This window comes from Mercenaria mercenaria, chromosome 16 (assembly GCF_021730395.1).
Source record: "Mercenaria mercenaria strain notata chromosome 16, MADL_Memer_1, whole genome shotgun sequence".
Lineage (NCBI taxonomy): Eukaryota > Metazoa > Mollusca > Bivalvia > Venerida > Veneridae > Mercenaria > Mercenaria mercenaria.
In genome coordinates, this window is record NC_069376.1 from 37279542 (window position 1) to 37293028 (window position 13487).

Consider the following 13487-nt stretch of genomic DNA (forward strand, 5'->3'; position numbering starts at 1 on the left):
AACAAGAATCAAATGCCTGTCCTAATGACAAATTCCTGCCATAGTATAAATACACACCTAATAAATGTACCTTTGACAAGCTAATGTCTATTATGTGTCATTTACTGTCCTTAATATTACACATGCTGCACTCTCCTGCCTTAATTACCTGCAATAAATGAGGAAGAAAAAACAAACAAATATTAGTTATCAGGAAAGTGCTTTATTCATAAATAAAAATTATGAACGACTGTACGCAACAGGTATACTAAATACATATATTGAAAAAAAAATCACATACTAGTAAAATCATTTAACAGTGAATAATAGTTTTTTAAGAAATAAAAACTCTTTATACACATTCAAACACATAGTATTATTTATAGTATAATTGCAGAAGTTGTATATAATTCTATACATAAATATCAACAAATGTATATAACAAAGTATATATAACTGTTAACAACAATAATGTATAGCCAACTTGGGTTATATAATTACATACATAATTGTTTAATATGGAATGCTAACTTTCATTAAAAACCTTAAAATATTAAAAAAAAAAAAATCGCCAAATTTTACAGAAATGAACAAAAAAAAATGGCGCAACTCACAACAGTTTTCTATAAAGTCATCCTCTAGTATGAATTATGCACTGCAAACGATGCTACTTTACAATTATACACTAAGTTATTATGCTTGTAATGGAACTGAAAAACTCTAATGCATTATGGTTGTTACCAAAGCAAAGTACACTATGTATTATATTTGTAACTGAACCAAAATGCTCTATGTGTTACAGGTGTAATGAGATAGAAATATACCATGATTTACAATTGTAATGGAGCCAAAATACATTTTGGTAATTACTTCTGTAATAAAATCAAAGTACTGTAATGAAATGGAAATACACACACGGTGTATTAGTAATTTACAGTAGTAACAAAAGCTAACTACTTTAGTTTTGTAATTGTAATGGAACTGGAGGGGGGGGGGGGGGGGGGGGGGGGGAAATTGTATTAGTAATTTATGGATGCAATTGAGTCAAATTACTCTATGTAATTGCAGCTGTAATTGAATAGAAATAGACTATGATTTATAGCTGTAATGGGGCCAAAATACACCAGGTTACTACTATTGTAATAAAACCAAAGTATAATTTAGCTTTAATGGAATTACGTAATTAAAAGCTGTAACAGAACCAAAACACAGTATACATTACAACTGTAATGGAACAGAAATTACACTATGTATTAGTAATGTATTGATAATAAAGGAATTAAAATACAAAATGTATTAGTATTTTATGACTTAAATGGAACCAAATTACGTTTTGTATTCAGCTGGTAGTTATGGATTGAACTGAAGATAATTCCAACAAAAGTCATCCACAGATACCCACAACTGACTTAACCCTTACCCTGCAAAATTTCTATAATGAACTCGTCCATCTCCCAATTTGGACCATACCATTAAGTGTTAAAAGGGATGCTTACCAAAAAGATACTGACTGAATAGTGAACAGTGCAGATCATGATTTACACTGGTCGCAAAGGCAGAACCAATCGTGTCCAGCTTGGTAAGGGTTATTTATGTTTAACTGCATGCTATGAAATATGAGAAACAAAAATGGATCAGTCGCTGGTGTCTCACAATGAATACAACTGTTTAATCAAATCTACTTATATTAATTCAGGCAAAAAAGGGAGTATTATAGAAGTCTATCTGCAAAGCTATACCTACTGGCCAATACAGAATCATGATTTCTATATCATATTGTCCAACATAGTAATAAATAAAATATTTAATTGTTGTGGTTACATTTACACGGACACCTAGTATAGGCAAAGGCTTTAAAATTGTGTTAGGAGACCAGTCTAAAAACGTAAGCGTATGATTGGCTGCATCTATGAATGAATTTAAAATTGACCAATGACAAGGCTGCATTCTTGGACTGGTCACCAAATACAGAATTACAACCTTGGAGCCTAAAGAACTACATTTAAACTCACAATTAACAGCTGGGAATAGCTGACAATGTATTATGTACATGCAGCTGACCCATTCAAGATATACAACACTCAACAATGTTCATTTATCTCAAAATCTGAAAGACATAAAATACCTACAACTATGTTATGCCTGATACAAAAACTTAACAAAAACGTGTAACAGTTAATTAAATAATTAAACACACTATAAAATCAAACATATAAACATTTTGCTTTTTATTGCACACACAATATATAATCTAAATTAACAGAAAATAACAGTGCATTCTACATATTTTACTAACAATAAAAGTTGTTTTTTGAACACCCTTATTTGTATACTGGTAAGGCGGGTATAGGAAGAATGATGCATACAGATTTTGTCACAAAACCAAGGCATTTTTAGTCATCTCATTGTTTTTTTTTTTTTGCACAACTGTCAAAATTAACATCCATATTCATCGATGTTAAGACTATGAAATGCTAAATTACTTCCTGCCCTATGCTTGTTTATCTTAAACAGATTTAAATGAAACTTAGCAGGCGTATAGCATATACTTCAGCTTAAAGATATACAAAGTTTCAGTAGAACAGATACATAATAAAGAAAGTTACGTCAATCTGAAGTTTTTCAGATGTACGTCTTAACCCTTACCCTGCTAAATTTCCATAATTAATGAACCTGTCCATCTTCCAATTTGAATGGCGAACAGTGCAGACCATGATCAGCCTGCAAGATGATCTTGGTCTGCACTCGTCGCAAAGGCAGAATCACATACCGCCAGCTGGCTATGGGCTAATTTTAGAGTTAGAACATAAACCAGAATGTGCCCAGGTTAAATTTTATCTCGAAATTCTGCTTTTTTTTTATTATTCTTGAAATACAAACTTTTCGATATAAAAAACAGATATCATTCTGGACTGAAAAACGATAAAACTAAATTAAGGACACTAGATATCTAGGTCTTTCATGTTGTATTTTGAAAGACACTGTGGAAACATATGACTAAACTACGACTATTACAAATTTTAAAGTCGTTTGTCAACAAATCCATGTTCTGTAACATGAATCCATTTTACTGTGATAACACATGATTAAACAAACACCCTAACACACCAGATCTGTTGTTTACTTACACAAAGAAAGAACACAACTGTGATAAAATCTGTGATAAACAATGGTTGACAGATAAAAGAACAAATTGCCACATGATATATGATTCATTACTGCTCAGATAAGTTAAGTCCAGCATAATTTTTCTCATAATATTTCAACGAGCATGTTAAAATGAAAATAATCAATGCCTTCTTGTGCTTTATCATCAGATTTACCACAGTTCATCATTCAGATGCTTGGATATCTAAACAACTCTGGCTAATGCCGTTGTTCAAATTCTTGCACATCTGAACTCTGACCCCTGGTAAATCGGACAATATACCACGCAAAGGCATTGATTAATTGATAAACTTAAAATCAGGTGCTTGTTCAGTCATTTCTTATTCAAACCTTATACATTAAGCGATGACCTTATACTGAAATATAAAGTCAAATAAGTTGGCCACTGACAGCAAGTCACACACTTACAAATTACAATTCTGTTCAAAAATAGGCCACTTTGCTTTGGCCTTGCATTTACAGAAATTTCATAATCATGCTGCAAACAAATAATGATTCACAGAGTCACACAAACTTCAACTGACTATGCGTTTTCTCTTTGTATGTCAGTTCTGAAGATAACAGATTCCATTAATACAAAAAATGCACTTATAGGCACATTTTACCCTTTAAAATCTCTGCTATTTTTTCCCAATCAAACACAGTAGTCAATAATTACCCAAAAAAAACAAAACATCACAGTATCTGTACATGAAATATTAAATGAGCAGCGCCATGAGAAAACCAACCTAGTGGCTTTGCAACCAGCATGGATCCAGACAAGCCTGCGCATCCTCGCAGTCTGGTCAGGATCCATGCTTTTTTGCTTTCAAAGCCTAATGCAATTAGAGAAACTGTTAGCGAACAGCATGGATCCTGACCAGACTGCACATATATGCAGGCTAGTCTGGATCCATGCTGGTCGCAAAGCCACTATGTTGGTTTTCTCATGGCGTGGCTCAAATATGTGTTTCTAGGTAAGTGAATATATTTACTTATGTTTACCTACTGTAATTTTGCATCACTTTTATTTAGCATTTTGTAAGTCATCAGCATTGATATCATATGTTACATATACAGTATAAAAAGAAATTTTGCAAAGGATATATTTCCTCTAAAATTGCTAAAGGTCCATACTGGCAAACATAAATATTTGCAAAAGTGCTATTGTTCTAAATGTTTAACAAGTTGGCCATACATAGCAAATATTCTTACTCATGAATTAATCCTCAAAAATTTAGCCTTTTGAAAATATCTGACTCAAACAGGTCGTTTTGCTTGTAATGTACATAACAAAACACATCTAACTACAGTCAAATCAAACATTTACTGAGGATCAGATTTTTTGTGCTATATCTGGTTACACTTACTCTCCAAATCTTGGAAAAAATTAATATTCTTAAAAAAGCAATAATTTAAATAAACAGACCAGTATGTTTAGTAAGATGACCATATACCACAAATACTGATCTCTGTCTGTGACATGAACCAATTCAAATTCTGAATATAGACAAGAGGGTCATGATGACCCTGAATTGCTCACCTGAGTAATACGAGTCACATGTTTCAAATGGCAAACTGATGCTAAAATATTAGAAAGTAGGTCACACTCATGGTCACTGAAAGTCAGTTTTAAGATCGGTATGCAAAACTGTACATGTCATCCAAATTTCAAGGCTGTATCTTAAAAAACAAGAAAGTAGGTCAGCAGGTTATCACTTGGGTACATCAGGTAAATATAATTAAACAGTCTAGGAAATATGATCTAATAATTTTTGAAGTATTTTTTCCGATATAACTCATATAACAAGTGACCCCCAAGGCGGGGCCTCTTTTCATAATTTGCATAATTTGAACAATCCTGTTAGAGGTCCAGTAGGCAATGCTACATACCAAATATCAAAGACCTAGGCCTTGAACTTTCAGACAAGAAGATTTTTATCTTTTTCACTATATAAGTCTATGTTAAACTTGGGACCCCAGGGGCAGGGCCTCTTTTCAACCCAGGTTAATAATTTGAACAATTTTGGTAGAGGACCAAAAGGCAATCCAACACACCAAATATCAAAGGCCAAGGTATTGGCCCTTACAGAAGCAAGCCTCTGTGGCGTACATGCTGCGTATTTGCTGTGTATATGCCGCGAACACAGTAGTACGCCAGAGGAGTACATTTTACATACACCGCATGCTGCGTACTATTTCGACGAGTACACAGCATGTACGCAGGAGGTCACTAGTACAATTCAGGTACGCAGCACAGACTCTGAAAATTTAAGGAGTACACTGCATGTATGCAGGAGGGACTTGTACAAGAAAATAGTACACTGCATGTACACCGCAGATACTTTGAAATTTGTGCAGTACACTTCATATACACGGGAAAGACTTGTACAATTTCTTTTGGCATTTATACTTAAATTTTTTTTTTATAAAGTCTGAAGTAAACTTCATATACGCGGCTGGGACTTGTTCATTTTCTTTTGGTGTTTATACTTTGAATTTTTTTAGGTAAAAGTCTGAAGTACACTTCATGCAGGAAGGATTTGTACATTTTTTTTTTTTTGGAAGCAAGAACTTGATTTCCGAGTAACTTTTATCTTAATAGCATAGAATAGTTCAGATTACCGGTATTCTGAACAATGAAAATTTGCCAAACTATTTGCAATGTTCATTTGTGAAGCTTACATCTTAGTGATTTCTGAGCTGCACCTTGCATGCAGTGTAAAAATATATTCTTTTTCATTTTGAATTAATCCCGGAGCTTTCTAACTTGGATAATTGAAAAGCCTTATTTGAACTTCGTTGCACTGCATTTTGTAATACATGAAATAATTACCGAGATAATGCCTCAACAGCGCCCGAATGAGAAGAATTAATAGCTCTCACTGTTATTTGATTACTCTTAAGCAAAACACCATTCTATCACGTTTTATAAACTTTATAATAAAGGCTTAAATGCTCATTATGTTAACCCATTAAGGCCTCACCAAAGTTGTTCATCGGATTTGCCGCTCGTATATTTTCAGAACGTTTTTGGCTAATTGCGCTCGCCCCATTTGAAAAAATCAGTCCAAAATTTTTTGGTGTGCTACTTTTTACAGAAATAAAAGTGTATAAATGCTTATATAATTCGTCATAGATTGTTCTCAGATGGATTTTAATCAAAACAAATACATACTACGCACACATGGTCCATAATAAATCATAACACTTATATTTAGTTACATTAAAGTTGTTTCCCCTTGATGCAGTTATGCCATTTTCTTCAAATGTTTACCAAATTACAAGCTACAAAAATTGATTTATTTCATTGAAAAGTGGATGAAGAAAAGCATACTAATTTATTTGATAACATCAATCTACATTATTTTGGTAAGGGTAAATACTTATTAATGCATGTCACTTATCTTTTTTCTGTTTTTTTTTCTGTTCAAATGATCAGCATTTGCATACGAAAGTTGGTGGGGTAAGGAATTTACATTATCACAGCAGTTTCGCCACAAGAGTACACAGCATGTATGCAGCAGGAGTACACAGCATGTACGCCGCAGGACTCGGGCCAGGAGTACACAGCATGTACACTGCAGGAGTACACAGCATGTACGCCGCAGGACTCGGGCCAGGAGTACACAGCATGTACGCCGCAGGAGTACACAGCATGTACGCCGCAGGGGTAGTACACCGCAGGCTCATTTGCATGTGAAAAGTGTATGTGCCGCGTACATGCTGCGTACTATTTCCCGCATACTAAATTCCTCCAGCGTACATCCTGTGTACTATGTAGTCCACAGCATGTACGCAGCAAGTAGTACGCGGCAGAGCTCATTTGCATGTCAAAAGTGTACTACAAACGTACTATCGGTGTATGTGCGGTGTATATCCTGTGTACTATTTAAAGCCCTTGATTTCAGTACACATCATGTACGCATCATATACGCTGTATGTACACAGCAAGAGTACCCAGCAGGCCTTTTTCTTCTGTAAGGGGTGGTTTTAGACAAGAAGATTTTTAAAGTTTATGTAAAACTTCGGACCCCTGGGGTGGGGCCTCTTTTCCTCCCAGGGCCACAATTTGAAGAATCTTTATAGAGGACCATTAGATGATGTCACATGCCAAATATCAAAGCTCTATGCCTTGCAGTTTTGGACAAGAAGATTTTTAAAGGTTTTCCTTTCGGTTGCCATGGCAACCAGAGTTCTGCATGGAATTAAATTCTTTGAATAATTTTGAAAGGGGAACACCCAAGGATCATTCCTGTGAAGTTTAGTGTAATTCTGTCAGGTGGTTTTCAAGAAGAGGAGTTTTTTAAAAAATGTTGAGGGACACACGACGCACACCGCATGGCGCACGTAGGTCATTGAGCGGTCACAAAAGCTCACCATGAGCCTTTGGCTCAGGTGAGCTAAAACCTTTTAGCTTTTTGAAGATATCTGAGTTTAAAGAATGGCAATAGAAAGTTTTGAATTACAAAGCTGGGTTACCTTCAATCAAGCTGTCAAGGTTATAAAACTGAATTTGGGAACCTGTCTCATAACTTCAAGGTATAAAACTAAGTTAGGGAACCAGTCTCATAACTTCAAGGTATAAAACTAAGTAAGGGAACCAGTTTCCAACTTTAACGAATAAAATAAGTTAGGGAACCAGTCTCATAACTCAAGGTATAAAACTAACTTTGGGAACCAGTCCCCTAACTTTAAGGTATAAAACTGAGTTAGGGAACCAGTCTCAAAACTTCAGCATCAGATTGGTTTATTTTGAGCTTGCAGTGTAATTGACCAATGGCTCATTTGCATTTTTTTGACTGGTGTTCAAATTCAGTTTTATCACTTGGAATCTTGATAAAACCAAATTTGCCAACCAGTCTCTGACTGGCATAATTATCACTATTGGCCACAGCTCAGACACAACCAACTGGAAGATGGAGATTTCAGACTGGTCTCCTAACTCAGTTTTATAACCTCAGAGCTCAATGTGGAAAGTTATCATCATGACACATTTAACAACCTACCGCACCTGTTAAATGTTGGGCAGAATTGCACCATATAAGGGATAGTGGAACATGTTACAAATATAATGTTAGTGCTGTACATTATGGGTGATGCTTTAACATACTGATACATATATACTCGTAAAACTGCTCTGTTTATATGGAAAGTGAGAAAAGCAGTAAAAGAATGGAGTTAGGCCATATTTTACCTGCTATTATAATGGCTAGTTTTGACTGATATACAATATCAGGAGGGCCAACATGACCCTTAATCATTCACCGGACTGTACAGCTCTGTGCAGAGGGATGCAAACTTTTACACTTTCTGTTATAAGTGTCATGTAGATTGGAACAAAGTTCAGTGAAAATCCATGACTATTCATAAGAAGATGCTAACAGAGATTTTCTTCTTTCAGCTCTTATGCAATGGTTTGAAACTCTTTAAACAACCACAGTGTTCATTTTTATAATTCGCATTAAAGGAGGCTTCAATTAAATCTGGAGAAGATCCAAGAGAAAGAACCCATTTATACTAATTAAAGCTCACCATCAGCCTTTGGATCAGGTAAACAACAGGCCAAAATCAAGTTTGGTGAACATCTACCTAATGTTTCATGAGAAGTTGTTTAAAACTTCTCCTATTTTTGATTACATTATTTTCAACAAGAGTTATATAACATGGTTCTGTCTACAGATTTGTATTCTATGAGTATTTGTTTCAGGCTTATACCTAAAAATACCTTTTACCGATATCTCAGAGATTTACATATGGTCTGTAATTGTCTTAGTCTACTATTTCAACATAAAACAGTAGTTATGCTCTCATTTATCCCTCAAACTGTTGTAAGCTTGGTCTACCATGATCGGAAATCTGACGCAACGAGGTTTAAAGTTTGCATGATCTTTCCTTTCCTTAACAGTACAAACTTCAAAATTAACAGACTTTTCTGAAATGTATCACAATTATATTAACATAAATGATTTATCTATTTTTTGTACTTTTAACTAGTACACAAATAATATTTGTCAAAGCAGCAACTTGGATAACCAAGCTGTGTACCTACTTCTATCAAATAGAGCGCATGTGCAACTTAAAGGAAAGACAGCCAACAGTACACTAACCTTCACTTAAGAAAATCACAAAAAAATCTTTGGTTAACAAGAAAATCTTCAATTCACATGAAAATCTTTAGTTAAATATATAAACTGACTTTTCAAAAAGCAGTCTTGCATGTCTTGTGGCTGTTATATAAAGTCACTTTATACCTTGACAGAGTGCAAAATCCCTATATGTATAATTTTTCAATTGCTCAAACTACCAATAACTCTAACAAATATTGACTGTCCCATTAAGTTTGAGCAAATGAGGGTATGAGGGGTGGCAAACATCATGTTACCACTTGTGAATATAGTCTGTCAATACTTAGCTTGGTTGCATTCTAGGCTTCCAAAGGATCTTCTTAGAAAATTAACTGCGAAACCTTTAGTTTAATAACAAAAACTTCAGTAAACAAAAAAAAATTTGATATATACAAATTGTTATATCTTAGTTAATACAAAGAAGTATAAAATACACAGAATGGCAACAGGATATAATCACACGTAAGCAAATGTCACCACATTATCTTATTGAAGCATTTGCCGACTTGATCACTGAGTCTCGTAATAAACCGAATCAGGTCCAATTTTCAAATGACAACTGTTGATTTCTCAGATTTCCAATCATAAATTCATTCCTTCCCCATGTAGAAAATACTAATAACATTAAAAAAACACCATTATCATTATAAACAAACGATCTGATAGAAAGTTTTTCACAACACAAATTTTTAGCCTTTTGCTGTCTGTTTCATTCACTGGTAAAACGAGATCTCATTCAGTTCCCATGTGATGCTGGTGAGATTCGCTCTATATACCTTTCAAGTTGCTGATCTATTTATTTTATAGCTCTTTGGTTAACAAGAACATTTTTAAACTTCTAAACACACATTCTTTAACATGACAACAAACTTTCAATATTAATATTACAGCAGTTAGACTATAAGAACTAGTAATGGGAGAAGTGTTTTCCAATCACAACTTGTACAACCTTGCATGAGTGTTGTTAGAAAAACCTTTTACACTTGACACAAGTGTTGTTGTCACTACCTATACAATCTGATTTAATTGTTGCCAGCAGCAGAACACGCACAACCTAAGATTAGACTACCTTTCATCTTTGTACAAATTCATGCAAATGTTGCAAGCAGAACATGTACAAGTAGATCATGCAAAGATTGCCTTTAGAACTTGTACATATTCATGCAGATATTGCCTGCAGACCTTGTACAAGCTGATGTAATTGTTGCATGTAGAACTTGTACAAGTTGGTGCAAACATTGTCTGTAGAACTTGTATAAGTTGATACAATTATACTACCTGCAGACCTTGTACAAGCTGAAGCAAGTATTGCATGTAGAACTTGTACAATATACAAATATGCTTCACCTGCCTTTAGAATTTGTGTAACCTATGGCTTCATTTACTTTCACAGCATGTTCAAGATTACACTACAGCTATCTGCATATGAAACTCTTGCCTGTAAACTAATTTTACATCCCAGCTGCCTGCATAACTTGTACAATTTAATACAGAATCTACATGAGTTAATGCAGCTGATTGCCTGCAGACCTAATACAAACTGATACTACAGTTGCCTGCAGAATAAATTTAAAGCAAAATGAAAATTCAGCAAGACACATTTTTTGATTAATTTGCAGCGCTCAACCATTTTTTAGCAGCACTCCTTTTCAATAAGTCTCTGTAGCTGCAACATTTACTGTCATAAAAACATCTTTTTTTTTTTGCACTTAATTACATAAAGAGACACATTTACTGTAGTTTTGTTGACTGCAGATATAACACGTTGGTTAAACTATTCCTGTAGCACCTTGTGAACTCAAATTGCCCTACAGTATGATCCTTAACATTTTTAAAAGGCTGACCCTTTCACGCATGTTGCGTCGTATATAAATTTGACAATAAAATCAAGCAGACGCATCAGTTAATGCGAGCAAAAAATTGGAAAAGACTGGTTACTATTTACACAACATTAGCTAGGTCCGTGTGCTGTTATTATATCCACTGTCTAAAGAAGTACTGGAACCTTTCCTACTTGCCGTCAGGGTACCAGTCGAGGAATGATGGCCAACGAGGGAAGAGCTAGTATATAACTTATACCAGCCAATCACAATGTTCGATAGGTCAAGTTGGTCTAACATTATCTGAGCTACTCCCATAAACACTTTGCGATCCATTCTGCCATAGTCTCCCCATACTGTCAACTGTAACAGCAAAAATATATTGAAATCAAACTTCCAAATTTCAATGTGACTATTTCCTTCACAGATATATATATGAGATTTAATAAAGATGCAACTATGATTTGAACTATTTTATCAAATGCATCTATTTATGTGGTCATCTGTTTAAACTTACTGACAAAATAATTTTTTCAATAAAAAAAATCTATAAACATTTTGATTTAGCTCAAGATTACTTCATTCTCATGTTTCATATAAGGAATTCCTTCTACATATTTTATTCAAGAAGTGAAAATCCCCCAACTGATTTTACAGAAGACAGATAGATACCTGAAGAATTTTGCCAGAATATGGTTCAGTAAACATAAGCTGTTGCTGATAGAGAGGATCTAGTGTTCTCCTTGCTACAGTTGTCTTTTGTTTTTCTATACAGTGTTTACCCTCAATCAAATACACCTTTACATAGGGTGCTGAAAAATAGAACATTTCTATGCAGCGTTTACTCTCAGTCAAGTACACCTTCACATAAGCGGCTGAAAAATAGAACATTTCTATGCAGCGTTTACCCTCAGTTAAATACACCTTCACATAAGCGGCTGAGAAATAGAACATTTCTATGCAGCGTTTACCCTCAATCAAATACACCTTCACATAAGCGGCTGAAAAATAGAACATTTTCTATGCAGCGTTTACCCTCAATCAAATACACCTTCACATAAGCGGCTGAAAAATAGAACATTTCTATGCAGCGTTTACCCTCAATCAAATACACCTTCACATAAGCGGCTGTAAAATAGAACATTTCTATGCAGCGTTTACCCTCAATCAAATACACCTTCACATAAGCGGCTGAAAAATAGAACATTTCTATGCAGCGTTTACCCTCAATCAAATACACCTTCACATAAGCGGCTGAAAAATAGAACATTTCTATGCAGCGTTTACCCTCAATCAAATACACCTTCCCATAAGCGGCTGAAAAATAGAACATTTCTCTATGCAGTGTTTACCCTCAATCAAATACACCTTCACATAAGCGGCTGAAAAATAGAACATTTCTATGCAGCGTTTACCCTCAATCAAATACACCTTCACACAAGAGGGCCATGATGGCCCTGTATCGCTCACCTGACAACCATTGCTCAAAATGATAGGATCAAGTTTTGACATACAGCACAAAGGCATACACACTAAATATCATCAGGATAAACATTTTCTTGTAACAGTCCCTTTTGACCTAGTCAGGGCCAATTTCCATACCAAGTTTGAGGGTCCTAGGCTCAAATGATGCATTTTTGTACTAACATGACTATTCCTTACCCTGGAAGACTGAAATAACATTTAAAACCAATCTCATTAGATGCTGCTGATATATATTCATTTACATAAAATAAAGGGAGGTAATTTGTCATAAATTCAGTCAAAAGTTATCTACCCTGATTGTCCGAGTCCATCTGATGGCACAAATGACATTTCAAATCAGTATCTTCATTGGTTACTAAGTACAACCATTTTAATTTGAAACAAAGGGAGGTAATGTGACATAAAATCAGTCCATAGCTATCTACCCTGATTGCCCCAGTCAAACTAAAGACAATAATGAAATTTCAAATGAGTACTATAAATATTTACCGAGATAAATCCATTTTTATTAAAATCAGGGGAGGTAATCATGCATTGGTATATGCATGTAGAAGATACAGAGTACAAGCCTATACAACAAATTATTAGTAAAGTATTCATATCGATAAATGTTCAATCAAGAGTTATCTAATATGACTATTTCTTACCATGGAAGACATAAATAACATTTCAAACCAATCTCATTAGAAGCTGCTAAGGTGTATTCAATTAGATAAAAAATAAAGGGAGGTAATTTGTCATAAATTCAGTAAATATGTATCTTCACTGATTGCCCAAGTCCATCTGTTGACATAAATGAAATTTCAGATCAGTATCTTCATTAGTAACGGAGATATACCCATTTTAATTTAGGGAGGTAATTTGACATAAATCAGTCCATAGTTATCTACCCTGATTGTCTCAGTCCAACTAATGACAATAATGAAAT

The 13487-nt window shown here is 34.5% G+C and overlaps 1 protein-coding gene across 2 annotated transcripts in view; it reads right to left on the reverse strand.

The window, feature by feature from the left end:
* Positions 1–982: 982 nt before the first annotated feature.
* Positions 983–13487, reverse strand: part of LOC123540230 (regulating synaptic membrane exocytosis protein 1-like) — a 96573-nt gene continuing 84068 nt past the window's right edge. For both annotated transcript variants that reach the window (XM_053526747.1, XM_045325067.2), the window contains 2 exons: positions 11747–11886; positions 983–11437 (listed from right to left, as the gene is read on the reverse strand). In XM_053526747.1, the coding sequence (XP_053382722.1) occupies positions 11210–11437; positions 11747–11886 (368 nt within the window). In that variant the 3' untranslated portion in view covers positions 983–11209. The remainder of the gene's footprint in view (positions 11438–11746; positions 11887–13487) is intronic.